The following is a 15026-nucleotide window of genomic DNA, read 5'->3' as shown; positions in this document are numbered from 1 at the left end:
TCTTCTTCTCACAGCCTGTCTTCCCTCTCTCAAATTCTCCTTCCCCAACCATGCTATCTCTCTCTTCTTCCACTCCCTGTCACTTTTGCGCTCCTCTGCTCACATACTCCCCCCTTCTCCCCACTAACTTCTTTCCATCTACATTCTCTCCCTCCCCTTTCTCCCTCTCTCACTCACCTCCCATTCTTCCTTTGTCTCTCCCTCTTTAATTCGTCTCTTCTTCCTACCTTGTGTGGCATGGTGGCTCAGTGGTTCGCATTGCTGCCCCAAAGAGCCAGGGAGCCGCTTGCCATTCCTGGTTTGGGTCACGTCTGTGCAGAATCTACACGTTCTCCTTCACGTCTGCGTGGGTTTCCTTCCACAGTTCGAAAGACATGCTGGTTCGCGATGCTAAATTCCCCCTCAGTGTACCCGAACAGGCACCGAAGTGTGGTGACCAGGGGATTTTCACACTAACTTCACTACAGTGTTAATGTAAGCCTACTTATGACAGTAATTAACTTGGAAATCAATCTGTCCCGCAATCTCTCTCCCATTTCCCACAACCATCCCATCTCCCTGCTAGCCACTCATTTGTCCCTCCTGCTCCCTGACCCTGCTCCTCACCCACTCTCTCTCAGCACCTTCCTATTCTCCCCCATCGACACATAATCTCTCTCCACCTCACCTCCTATCCCCTTCCCTCATCATTCTGGTATACTTCTCCCCCTCACTCTCTTCTCTTCAGACTCTCTCCCCTTTCCCTCTCTCTCACATTCTTCCCTGCCCCTCCTGCTTTATTTCCCATCCTGTCTTAACATGGAAGGGTCTGTTTATTTCTTCCTCCCACACTATCTGCCTTCCAGATCCTCTCTCCACTCTGCTCTTTCTTTCTCACCCACTATCCCAACCCCTGTCATCTGCTCTGCCGTTCTCGCTCCTGCTTCCACACTCAAACATCCCACTCTGAATCTCCCACATCCCACTCTCAATCTCCCTCTTTACACTCCGGCTCCCTCTCGTCCCTCTCATTCCTGCCTCTTTTCTCTCTTCCCAACTGCACCCCTCCACCTGTCTTCTCAACCCCCTCCCTATCTCTCTGTCACTCACTATCTTCTCTCCGCTCTTCCCTGCCTCTCCTTTCTGGTCTATTCCCCCTCCTCTTCCCTCCCTCTGGCTCCATGTTGCCATCCCATTCCTGCTCCCACTCTCTCCTCCCCCTCATTCACCCCTCCCCCTCACAAACCTCTCTCCTCTCTTCCTCACTCCTCACACACTCTCCCCTCCCCACCCCCTCTCTCTAAATCACTGACTGTGTTATTTTCACTTTCCCCCAGCTCCAGCCTCTCTGACTCTGGATCCGAACACAGCGCATCCCCGGCTCATCCTGTCTGAGGACCGGACCAGTGTGAGACTCGGAGACAAACGGCAGCTGCTCCCTAACACCCCGGAGAGGTTTGATTCCTGGGAATTTGTCCTGGGATCAGAGAGATTCACATCAGGGAGACATTACTGGGAGGTGGAGGTGGGGGAGAAGACACGGTGGTTTCTGGGAGTGGCCCGAGAGTCTGTGAAGAGGAAAGGGGGAATCTACCTGAGACCTGAGTCTGGATTCTGGATGGTGGGGCTGAGACCCGGAAGTAGTTATTTTGCCTTCACCTCCCCCTCACTGACGCCCCTCATCCCGAGTGTGAATCCCCGGAAGATCGGGGTTTTCCTGGACTGTGAGGGTGGACAGGTGTCATTTTACAATGCGGACAACATGTCCCATCTCCACACTTTCACCCACACTTTCACTGGGAGAATCTTTCCCATCTTCAGCCCGGGATGGAATGTCGACGGGAAAAACTCGGCGCCGTTGACAATCTACGGGATTAAAGGTCACTGACAGATCCATCCCATAATTTCACACCGTCTCCCTGCCTCCTGCCAGCTGTAAACTGATGGAACCTGTTCATATTGTGGTTATTATATAGAATTATAATTTACATTGGAGGCTCCATGATTACATTTGTAAAATGATTCTTCAAACAAAACAATCTGTGAACCGCTGGAATCGAAACAGTTTTTCTCAAAGATTCCACAGTTCATCATTAAATCCAAGAAGCAGAAACTCTCTTCGGTGCCCGTTGGGCACCGCAGGGGCTGAGGTGCCTTATAGACCCCGATAATCACATTTTGATTTCACTCATAAGAAATAGGAAATAGGAGCAGGAGTAGGCCATCTAGCCCTTCGAGCCTGTCCCGCCATTCAATAAGATCATGGCTGATCTGTCGTGGCTCAGTTCCACATTCCCGCCCTCTCCCCATAACCCTTAGTCCCCTCTCTTATCAAAAACCCATCAACCCGCGTCTTAAAGATATTTAGCGAGGTAGCCTCCACCACTTCAACGGGCAGAGAATTCCAGAGATTCACCACCCTTTGAGTGAAGAAGTTCCTCCTCAACTCCGTTCTAAACCGCCCCCCCCCTTTATCTTGAGGCTGTGCCCCCTAGTCCTACTATCCTTTCTGAGCGGGAAGAGTCTCTCCACCTCTATCCTATCCATCCCATTCATCATCTTATATGTCTCAATGAGATCTCCCCTCATTCTTCTAAACTCTAACGAGTACAAGCCTAGTTTATTCAGCCTCTCCTCATAGCTCAACCCCCTCAACTCTGGTATCAGCCTAGTAAACCTCCTCTGCACTCCCTCCAAGGCCAAAATATCCTTGCGTAAGTACGGCACCCAAAACTGCACACAGCACTCCAGCTCCCCTTGCTAAATTGATCCTAGTATCAGGGGGACTAGCAGGGTGAATATGTGGGGTTACTGGAATACAGCCTGGGTGAGATTGTGGTCAATGCAGACTCAATGGCTGAGTGGTCTCCTTCTGCATTGTAGGGATTGTATGATTGTATGATATGAAGAATGGTTACATCAAAGTGGGAGCTTGACTCAGCAGCCTTATCCATCTATCAGGAGATTCAGTTTCAAGGCCCAGCCCTCAACATACAAACTAGGGTGAGCTCTGCTTTGCCAAAGCACCTCCACACTGACGCAATAGTAAGAAAGCCCACCAATGCATCAACTTTCTCGGGAGGCTAAGAAAACTTGGCATGTCTGCTATGACTCTAATCAACTTTTACAGATGCACCATTGAAAGCATCCTGTCCAGATGTATCACAGCTTCGTATCGTTCCTGCTCTGACCAAGAACGCAAGAAACTACAAAGGGTTGTGAACGTCGTCCAGTCCATCATGCAAACCAGTTTCTCATCCACTGATGGCTTTCTTAACTACAGTATGTTTTGTCTGTACAGTGCACAAGGAACAGTATTTTCACTGTATCCCAATACACGTGACAATAATAAATCACATTAAACTACGGTGACCCTTTAGTGCAGTCAAGAGGGCGTTCTGTACAGCCAAAGCACCATCAAGTTCCGTTCTTGTGGAAAGAGCTGATGGGGCACGAGGAACTGGTGATCTGGCCACAATTCCTCCCTCAGTCACCATGAAGAGAAAGCAGGTTAACCAGACCTTCATGTGACTTCTATTTGTGATCGAACTGTATGCCAATTGGCTGTCATGTTTTTCTGCAGAATGCGAAATTGGAAAGCTAGTCATCATCTCTGAGGCATTTGGGACTTTGTAGTGGTGTGAAAGATGTTATATTCTTATACCTTCTATCTTTCACTTGGGGATAGGGCTTACCGTGAAGGCATTATCATAATGCTAGCCGATCCCTGAAGGTGGAATTGCCAGCGTTGGACTGGGAAGAGCACAGTAAGTAGTCTCACAACACCAGATCAAAATTCAGAGGTTCACCTGGTAGCACAAGCCTTCGGAGCGCTGCTCTTAAATCAGGTGACACACCTGATGAAGAAGCAGTGCTCCAAAAGCTCGCGCTACCAAGCAAACCTATTGGACCCCAACCTGGTGTTGTGAGACTACCCACAGTGCGAATCCCTGAAGGGGAAGATGAGGGGGGAAAAAAACTACCTTTTTAAAAAATACCTCAAAAGATTTGGCCAACTTGCCATATTCGCAACACTGTAAAACAGATGAATGGTAAATTGGATAACCATGTGGAACATCACAGCATGATATTTTGAAAAGAACACCACAAGCCTCAAAACCACTAATAATACACAGAATACAGAGACACAAGGATAGATTAAGGTTTTGATATGCCTTTTTTTCCTTAGGAAACATCACCAATCGCAGCACACAGCACAGTAGAAGCCTAGTGCTTGCCGTCATGCTGAGCCCGGCGTTACACTCTGGTACACTTAACATGCACGAACGACTCTTTCAACCAGAGCCATTAACGCTTAGCTGTGACATACCTCGAGCAGTGAATTTGTACAAAGGTTGTTGGCCCACAGCTGATCTACCTCTGCCACAGAGCCAAGCGAGGCCGCGACTTCAGCAATGTGTTAATTCGGGACATTTCCGAGGCTGGCCTGTCTTAAGTTTCCTTTGTACTTTTGTTTCCGTTCGGGCCGTCCCCCCTCCTTTTGGGGAGCCGCCCCCTTTTTCTTTGTCCAAACGTAATTTAAGTTTGTTTACTTGGTTCGACCCGCAAGGACAAACGAACAGCCGCCCCCTTAAAAAAAAGAACAGAAACTCAACATGTTGTTTGTGTCTGTCACTGAGTGAGGGAGGCGGGATTCCGGGGAATGGAGAAGCTGATTGGCCGGTGTTCCTGTCACTCAGAGCGAGGGAGGCGGGATTCCTGGAATGGAGAAGCCTATTGGTCAGACAGGATGTCATTTACATTGAGGGGGCGGTTCGGGGGACTGTCGATTGGTCGCAATAACTGTCAATCAGAGAAGAAGCGGGCGCTCTTGACACCGGGAAGACACCGGTCACTGAGACTGAGGAGGAGGGGATCATGAAGCTTAGAAGGCGATTGGTTCGCGCCCCTGTCGCTCTGCGCCTGAACACCGATTTTGGGAGAGTCTGAAATGCGAATGGTTCAACCGCCTGTCAGTCACCATGAGGGAGGCGGGATTTCGAGTGGTCCGCAAGACAATTGGCTCTTGTGTCATTCATTCAGATTTAGAGGCGGGTTTCCGAGCAATGGGGAAGCCGATTGGTCACTATGACTAATTGACATAAAAGGAGGTCGTTCCCGGAAGATGGAGGGCGATTGGTCAGTGCCGCTGTCACTCAGACTGAGAGAGGCGAGGTTTCAGTTAAGCCGGATACGGATTGGCCTCATCCGCTGACACGCAGCGTTCCAGGGGCGTTGCCAATTGGGGAGCAGGATTGGCCGGAGCGCCTGTCACTCATCTGAAGGGAAGCGGTATTGCGGAACCTCGGAGGTGATTGGCTGCATCTCTTGTCCCTCAGTGCCGGGGACCCTCCTCACCTAATTCCCCCTCCGCTTCATTGCGTTCCCCCTCTCCTTCGCCCCATTCCCCTAACCTTCTGCCCCTTCCCTCTACGTCCCGCCTCTATCGCTGCTCTCCCTGCAGTGTAAGTACACCCACCAGTGTGGAACTCCCACCCACCTGACGAAGGAAAGCCTATTCCGAAAGCTTGTTGCATTTGCTACAAATAAACCTGTTGGACTTTAAGCTGGTGTTGTGAGACTTCTTTCTGTGTCCGTACATCCACAGCGCTGTTAGGGAGGGAGCTACAGGATTTTGACTTCTCGGGCAGTGAAGGAACATTGATATATTTCCAAATCTGGATGATGGGTGGCTTGGAGGGGACCTTTCAAGTGTTGGTGTTCCCATGCACCTGCCACCCTTATCCTCCTGGGGAGTTCTTTTGGGTTATAACCTAGCAGAGTACACACCTTTCTCAACCCCTTGCCAACAGCCTGCTTCAGCGACTTTGATATTGATTTGATTTATTATTGTCACGTGTTAGTATACAAAGAAAAGTATTGTTTATTGTGCGCTATACAGACAAAGCATACTGCTCATCGAGAAGGAAAGGAGCGAGTGCACAATGTAGTGTTACAGTCATAGCTAGGATGTAGAGCTCAACTTAATATAAGGTAAGTCCTTTCAAAAGTCTGACGGCAGCAGGGAAGAAGCTGCTCTTGAGGCCGTTGGTATGTGACCTCAGACTTTTGTCCCTGTTTCACCCAGATCCCTTTGCCTATCAATACTCTTAAGGGTTCTGCCATTTACAGTATACTTCCTATCTGTATTACTCTTTCCAAAATGCATTACCTGACATTTGTCCAGATTAAATTCCACCTGCCATCTCTTCGCCCAAGTCTCCAACTGATCAATATTCTGCTGTATCGTCTGATGGTCATATCACTATCCACAAATCCACAAACTTTGTGTCATCCACAAACTTGTTAATCAATCCAGTTACATTTTCCTCCAAATCATTTATATATATGCTGTCTGCAATAGGTCCCAGCACCAATCCCTAAGGAACTCCACTTGTCACAGCCCTCCATTCAGAAACACACCTTCACTGCTACCCTCTGTCTTCTTTTGACCAAGCCAGTTTTGTATCCACCTTGCTAGCTCACCTCTGATCCCATGCGACTTCACCTTCTGCACCAGTCTGCCATGAGGGACCTTGTCAAAGGCCTTACTCAAGTCCATGTAGACAATACCCACTGCCCTACCCTCATCAATCATCTTTGTCACTTTCTCCAAAGACTAGATCAAGTTCGTGAGACGTGACTTCCCCTTCACAAAACCATGTTGCGTCTCACTAATATAACCACTTATTTCCAAGTGGGAATAAATCCTGTCTTGAAGAATCCTCTCCAATAATTTCCGTACCACTGATGCAAGGCTCACCAGCCTGTAATTACCTGGATTATTCTTGCTACCCTTCTTAAACAAAGGAACAACACTGGCTAATCTCCAATCCACTGGAACCTCCCCTGTAGCCAGTGAAGATACACAGATTTCTCTCAAGGCCCCAGCAATTTCCTCTCTTGCCTCTCTCAGTATTCTGGGAAATATCCCATCAGGCCCTGGGGACTTGTCTCCTTTACTGTTTCTCAAGAACCCCAATACCTCCTCCTTTTTGACGTCAACATGACTTAAATTATCTACACATCCTTTCCCAGACTCAACATCCACCAAGTCCTTCTGTTTGGTGAAAACTGATGCAAAGTATTCATTTAATATCTTGCCCATTTCCTCTGGCTCCATGCATAGATATCCCCCTTGTCCTTGAGTGGGCCAACCGTCTCCCTGGCTACCCTCTTGCGCTTTATATATGTATAAAAAGCCTTGGGATTTTTCTTAATCCTGCTGGCCAATGCTTTTTCATGACCCCTTTTAGCCCTTCTTACTCCTTGCTTAAGTCTCTTTCTACTTTCCTTGTATTCCACATTTGTTTTGTGTGTTCCCAGAATCCCAGCTTTGACAAATGCTTCATTTTTCTCTTTGACGAGGCTCACAATATCTCTCATTATCCAAGGTTCTCAAAACGTACCACATTTATCCTTCATCCTAACAAGAATGTGTCAGTTCTGAACACCCATCAACTTACACTTGAAAGACTCACACATGCCAGATGTTGATTTGCCCTCAAACATCTGCTCCCAATCTACATTCTTCAGTTCCTGCCTAATATTATTATAATTAGCCTTCCCCCAATTTAGCACCTTAGCTTAGAACATAGAACATAAAACATAGAAAAACTACAGCACAAACAGGCCCTTCGACCCACAAGTTGCAATGAACATATCTCTACCTACTCGGCTTACCTATAACCCTCAATCTTACTAAGTTCCATGTACTCATCCAGAAGTCTCTGAAAAGACCCTATTGATTCCACCTCCACCACCACTGTTGGCAGCCGATTCCATGCACCCACCACCCTCCTGAGTGAAAAACTTACCCCTGCCATCTCCTCTGTCCCTACTCCCCAGCACCCTAAACCTGTGTCCTCTTGTGGCAGCCATTTCAGCACTGGGAAAAAGCTTCTGAGAATCCACCCGATCAAAACCTCTCAACATCTTATAAACCTCTATCAGGTCACCTCTCATCCTTCGTCTCTCCAAGGAGAAAAGACCGAGCTCTCTTAACCTATCCTCATAAGGCATGCTACCCAATCCAGGCAACGTCTGTGTAAATCTCCTCTGCATCCTTTCAATGGCTTCCACATCCTTCCTGTAATGTGGCGGCCAGAACGGAGCACAGTGCTGCAAGTGGGGTCTGACCAGGGTCTTACACAGCTGCAGCATTATCTCCCGACTCCTAAACTCAATTCCTCGATTGATGAAGGCCAGTACACCATACACCTTCTTAACCACATCCTCTACATGCGAAGCCGATTGAGAGCCCGATGAACTCGGACCCTAGGATTCTTCTGATTTTCCGCACTGTTAAGTGTCTTACCCTTAATATTATATTCCTTCATCCCATTTGACCTGTCAAAATGAACCACCACACACTTGTCTGGGTTGCAGTCCATCTGCCAGGATACTTGAGGAGACTACACTTATCTTTATCCATCAGTACCTTAAAGCTTACTGAATTGTGGTCACTGTTCACGAACTGCTCCCCGAATGAAACATCGACCATCTGGCCGGGCTCATTCCCCAATACCAAGTCCAGGATGGACCCTTCCCTCGTTGGACTATCGACACACTGTTTCAGGAAGTGCCCCGGATGCTCCTTACAAACTCTGCCCCATCCACGCCACTAGCACTAAGTGAGTCCCAGTCAATTTAGGGGAAATTAAAATCTCCCACCACAACAACCCTGTTATTTTTACACTTTCCCAAAATCTGCCCACATATCTGTTCCTCAATCTCCCACTGGCAGTCGGGCAGTCTATAGTAAACCCCCAATATTGTGATTACACCTTTCCTATTCCTGAACTCTCCCCATATTACCTCACTGTATGAGCCCTCTGAGGTATCCTCCTGGAGTACAAATGTGATATTCTCCTTAAGAACAAAAGAACATAAGAAATAGGAGCAGGAGTAGGCCATCTAGCCCTTCGAGCCTGCCCCGCCATTCAATAAGATCAAGGCTGATCTGTCGTGGCTCAGTTCCATATTCCTGCCCTCTCCCCATAACCCTTAACCCCCTCGCTTATCAAAAACCCATCAACCCGTGTCTTAAAAATATTTAGCGAGGCAGCCTCCACCACTTCAATGGGTAGAGAATTCCAGAGATTCACCACCCTTTGAGTGAAGAAGTTCCTCCTCAACTCCGTTCTAAACCGCCCCCCCTTTATCTTGAGGCTCTGCCCCCCAGTCCTACTGTCCTTTCTGAGCGGGAAGAGTCTCTCCACCTCTATCCTATCCATCCCATTCATCATCTTATATGTCTCAATGAGATCTTCCCTCATTCTTCTAAACTCTAATGAGTACAAGCCTAGTTTATTCAGCCTCTCCTCATAGCTCAACCCCCTCAACTCCGGCATCAGCCTGGTAAACCTCCTCTGCACTCCCTCCAAGGCCAAAATGTCCTTGCGTAAGTGCGGCGACCAAAACTGCACACACTACTCCAGCTGCGGCCTCACCAATGCCCTATACAGCTGCAGCAAGACCTCCCTACTTTTATATTCAATCCCCCTCGCTATGAAGGCCAGCATCCCATTTGCCTTCCTGACCACCTGCTGCACCTGTAGGCTGGGTTTTTGCGACTCATGCACAAGGACCCCGAGGTCCCTCTGCACCGTCGCCTGCTGCAGTTTTTCGCCACGTAAGTAATAGTCCTTCCTACCATTATTCCTACCAAAGTGGACCACCTCTCACTTGCCAACATTAAATTCCATTTGCCAGTTCCTGGCCCATTCGCCCAGCCTATCTAGATCCTTCTGCAGACTCTCCACACCCTCCGCGCAATTTGCCGTTCCACCAATCTTGGTGTCATCAGCAAATTTCGACACCATACACTTGGTTCCCTCCTCCAGATCATCTATATAAATGGTAAATAGCTGAGGCCCCAGCACCGACCCCTGGGGCACTCCACTAGTCACCAACCGCCAATCCGAATAGCACCCATTAACCCCCATTCTCTGCCTCCTATTTGACAACCAATCCTCTATCCACACTAACACCCTACCCCCAACTCCATGCCCCCTGACCTTCTGCAATAACCTCTTGTGAGGTAGTTTGTCAAACGCCTTCTGAAAATCAAGAAAGACCACATCCACCGGCTCTCCTCTATGCACCGCCTGAGACACATCCTCATAGAACTCCAATAAATTTGTCAACCAGGAATGCAACTCCCCCACCCCTTTTACATCTGCCTCTATCCCGCCTGAAACATCTGTATGCTGGAATGTTAAGCAGTCAATCACATCCTTTCCTTAACCAAGTCTCTGTAAAGGCAACAACATCGTAGTTCCGAGTACTAATCCAAGCTCTAAGTTCATCTGTCTTACCTGTTACACTTCTCACATTGAAACAAATGCACCTCAGTCCACCAGACTCTGATTAGCAATCCCTCCCTGCCTGCTATTTCTCTGAGTTTTACTGGCCCTACTCTCAGGTTCCCCTTCAGCTAATTCACCTTTGCTTTCGTTGCCACCCTGCCTGCCAAACAAGTTTAAATCCTTCCGTGTGACACTAGCAAACCTCCCGGCCAGAATATTTATTATGCCTTTCCAGTTTAGATGCAACCCATCCTTCCTCTACATGTTCCATCTGCCCCGGAAGAGACCCCAATGGTCCAGATATCGGAAACCCTCCCTCCTACACCAGCTGCTTAGCCACGTGTTCAGCAGCACTATCTTCCTATTCCCAACCTCACTAGCACATTGTACAGAGAGTAGCCCTGAGATTACAACCCAGAAGTCCTGCTTTTTAACTTTCTACCTAACTCCCTAAACTGCTGCTGCAGGACTTCATCACTCTTCCTGCCTATGTCATGAGTACCAATATGTATCAGGATCTCTGACTGTTCGCCCTCTCCCTTCAAAATGCTTTCTGTCCATTCAGAGATATCCTAGACCCTGGCATCAGGGAGGCAACATACTATCCTGGAGTCTCTTTCACATCCACAGAAACGCCCATCTGCACCTCTAATTATAGAGTCCCCTATAACTATTGCTCTAGTCCTCTTTATCCCTCCCTGCTTAACAACAGAGCCTGCTGCGGTGCCATTGCTTTGGCCGCTGCTGCTGCTGGTATCCCCTGATAGTCATGATGTGGAGATGTTAGCGTTGGACAGGGGTAAACACAGCAAGAAGTCTCACAACACCAGGTGAAAATCCGGCAGGTGTATTGGGTAGCACAAGCCACTAGCTTTCGAAGCGCTGCTCCTTCGTCAGGTAAGTGTCTCTTACCTGTTCCCTTACCCTGCCGCTTACCTGATGAAGGAGCAGCGCTCCGAAAGCTAGTGGATTTTGCGACCAGATAAACCTGTTGGACTTTAACCTGGTGTTGTGAGCCTTCTTTCTGTGTGGATCCCCTGACAGCCCATCTCCCCCAACAGTATCCAAAATGGTATACTTGTTGGAGAGGGGGATGATCACAGGGGATTCCTGCACTGACTGGCTCCCCCTTCTGGCAGTCACCCATCAGACTGCACCTTGGGTGTGACCATGTCTCTCAACTCCTATCTATGACGCTTCCTGCCTCCTTCATGCTCCTCAGTGCATCCAACTGCTGCTCCAACCTATCCATGCGTTCTGTAAGGAGCTGCAATAGGGTGAGCTTCCTGCAGATATAGTAGGCGAGACACTGGAAGCATCACAGATATCCCACATCTCACAACCACAGCACTTAACCCCACTGACTGACATTTTGAGCACCAACACAATTGTTTGAAAAAATGTATAAAACTTAGCTTCACTTTTACCTTCCTTTTTTGGGGGTTAGAGAAGGAGAGTAGTTGGAAAACGCTAATGCAATGTTTCTGGCTTAACACTCCTTCAGACCAGATCTTCTGCTTCCCACTTCTTGATAAATGTTGCACCAGTGAAGTCCCTCAGCTGCTGCGACCAGATGGTTAGGTGCATTGGCCATGCTAAATTCTCCCTCAGGGTACCCGAACAGGTGCCAGGGTGTGGCAACTCGGGGATTTTCACAGTAACTTCTTTGCAGTGCTCACGTAAGCCTTACTTGTGACACCAATAAATAAACTTTAAACTTTATGATTTGAAAGAAGAAAAATATGGTTTTGAATCCAGAGTTCCGAACATGTACCAGCCAACACTTGCTGCAGTACTGAGGACATGCTGCACTGCCAGAGGTGCTGTCTTTTAGTTGAAACGTTTACTCGAGGAACATGCCATCAATTAAGGGCATTAAAAACGATACATAATAGCATATTAGGTTGGAGCAGGAGTAGACCATTCGGCCCTTTGAACCTGCTCTGTCATAGAGCAACACAGCATGAAAACAGGCCCTTCGGTCCAACTGATCCATGGTGCCCTCCCAGCAATCCCAACTGCTCACGTTTGGCCCATATCAGAATAACATAGAATCCCTACAGTGCAGAAGGAGGCCATTTGGCCCATCAAGTCTGCACCGACCACGATCCCACCCAGGCCCTATCCCCATAACCCCACACATTTACCCTAGCTAGTACCCCTGACACTAAGGGGCAATTTAGTATGGTCAATCCACCTAACCTACACATCTTTGGGCTGTGGGAGGAAATCGGAGCACCCAGAGGAAACCCACAGACATGGGGAGAATGTGCAAATTCCACACAGACAATGACCTGAGATCGGAATTGAACCCGGGTCCCTGGCACTGTGAGGCAGCAGCGCTAACCATCTGGCAAATTTTCACCCACTCACCCAGCCTCTCCAAGTCCCTTTGCAGCTTCTTTGTATCCTCCTCACAGTTCACACCGAGTTTTGTGTCATATTGGAAATATCACATTTAGTCCCGACATCTAAAACATTGTGAATAGCTGAAGCCCAAGGTACTGATCCTTACAGTCCCAAACCCATCACAGCTGGCCCACCTGAAAAAAGACCCATTTATTCCTGCTCTCTGTTTTGTGTCCCAAATTTCTCAATCCAAGACAGTGTATTACCCACCACCCCCCAATCCCATGTATGCTAATATTGCTTATTTTTGAGTGGCCAGGAAGTGCTAGACAGTAATGTACATTCCTTAATCGTCAGAGAGTATTGACGCTTGGTGAGGCCACACCTGGAATATTGACATAGAGGGAGTGCAATGAAGGTTCACTCGACTGATTCACAATCCCTTGATTCTCTATTGTTTCTGGGGAGTTTTCAGCATTTCCTCTCTTTTCATTCATTGGACTAGCACTGCCCTTGAACTAGTTTGCTTGCCGAGCTATTTCAGAAGGTATTTCAGAGTCAACCACATTGCTGTGGTTCTGGAGTCACATGTAAGCTAGACCAGGTAAGGATGGTGGATTTCCTTCCCTGAAGAACGTTAGTGAATCAGATGGGTTTTTCTGACAATCGACAATGGTTATCATCAGACTTTTAATTCCAGACTCAAGTTTCACCATTTGCTGTGGCGGGATTCGAAGCCAGGACCCCAGGACGTTACGCCGAATCTCTGGATTGCGAGTCCAATGACGATACCTCTAAGCCACAGCCTCTGACAAAACAAGAACACATGAGAACCACCTCAGTAAATCAAACATTGCATCCGAGCAACACAATGTAATCTTGTCAGTCCAAACTAAACAATGTCTCAAATCAACATTTAAAAACTAGACTCATAGGACACCTTTGTGCCATTGCAATGGGCAACAAACAGGAAAAAAACACAACCCAGAGATTAGACACGCAACAAACCCCATTACCAAATAGTCTGAATCAAACGTAAAGGACAAGATTCTTTGATTTTATTTGACTTATTATTGTTGTATGTGTGAGTATACAGTGAAAAATATTGTTTCTTGCGTGCTATACAGACAAAGCATACCACTCATAGAGAAGGAAATGAGAGAGTGCAGAATGTAGGGTTATAGTCAGGGTGTAGAGAAAGATCAACTTAATACAAGGTATTTCCATTCAAAAGTCAGCAGGGACGAAGCCGTTCTTGAGTTGGCCTCAGACCTTTGTAGCTTTTTCCCAATGGAAGAAGCTGGAAGAGACAAATGTCTGGGGCATGTGGGGTCCTTGATTATGCTGGCTTCTTTTCTGAGGCAGCGAGAAGTGTAGACAGAGGGTGGTTTGCATGATGGATTGGGCTACATTCATGGCCCTTTAGTTTCTTGTGGTCTTGGACAGAGCAGGAGCCATACCAAGCTGTGATACAACAAGAAAGAAGTTTTCCATAGTGCAACTGTAAAAGTGGGAGAGAGTCGTAGCGAACATGCCAAATTACCTTAGTTTCCAAAAAAAGTAGAGGTGTTGGTGGGCTTTCTTAACTGTAGCGTGAGCAGGGGGGATTAGGACAGGTTGCTGGTAATCTGGACACCTAAAAACCTCAAGTTCACCAGCCTCCAAGCCCCTCGGCTGGAGGTGGTGTGTTGTTTGTCAGCGGGATTCTCTGGTTCCCATCGCCGTCAGTGGGAATTCCCATTGACAGCACCCCATGCCAGCAGGAAACTCATGGATGGGGGTGTGCTGCCAGCAGGACTGGAGAATCTCACTGGCTTGAATGGCCAGAGAATTCTGGCCTAATAGGGAAACTCAACCAGGCTAAACACCTAAAAAAATCTTCCTGTCTAACACAAACCCTGGCCCAACTATTTTGGACACCAACACTAACATCTTTGGTTACAAAGATGTGCAGGTTAGATAGATTGGCCCTGCTAAATTGCCTCTTAGTGTCCAAAGATTGTGCAGGTGAGGTGGATTGGCCACGCTAAATTGTCCCTTTGTGTCCGAAGATGTGTCGGTTAGGTAGATTGGCCATGCTAAAAGTGTCGGGTTTTGCTGGGATAGGAGTAAAGTTAATCTGGTTTATTCAACATGGGCTGGGGACACACCTTCAGAGAGCGATGGTCCAAAGGTCCAAGTGACCACAGCTATTTTATGGGGCAAAGGGCACATTGATCTGTGCAGGTTTCATTCGCTTATTTACAGATATAACAAACTTTTATTCTAAGCCTGTTATCGCTGTTAGCATTAAACCACATTAACCAACACATTACATCAGCAGCAATTATTACTATTTGGCTTGTTCCCAGCGAGAACCTTTCCACTGCCACTGCCCACCCCCACTTC

At 47.7% G+C, this 15026-nt stretch overlaps 1 protein-coding gene across 1 annotated transcript in view; it reads left to right on the top strand.

Annotated features, from left to right (window-relative positions):
* The window catches only part of LOC145335765 (E3 ubiquitin-protein ligase TRIM39-like), a 56884-nt gene extending 55017 nt beyond the window's left edge, over nt 1–1867 (top strand). Inside the window, exon 12 of the mRNA XM_080181488.1 lies at nt 1317–1867. Within this exon, the coding sequence (XP_080037614.1) occupies nt 1317–1867 (551 nt within the window). The remainder of the gene's footprint in view (nt 1–1316) is intronic.
* The last annotated feature ends 13159 nt before the right edge of the window (nt 1868–15026 follow it).

The sequence above is a fragment of the Carcharhinus amblyrhynchos genome, unplaced genomic scaffold, assembly GCF_965287045.1.
Source record: "Carcharhinus amblyrhynchos unplaced genomic scaffold, sCarAmb.v2.hapA scaffold_40, whole genome shotgun sequence".
NCBI classification, from domain to species: Eukaryota; Metazoa; Chordata; class Chondrichthyes; order Carcharhiniformes; family Carcharhinidae; genus Carcharhinus; species Carcharhinus amblyrhynchos.
This window is presented reverse-complemented; position numbering and strand designations above follow the sequence as displayed.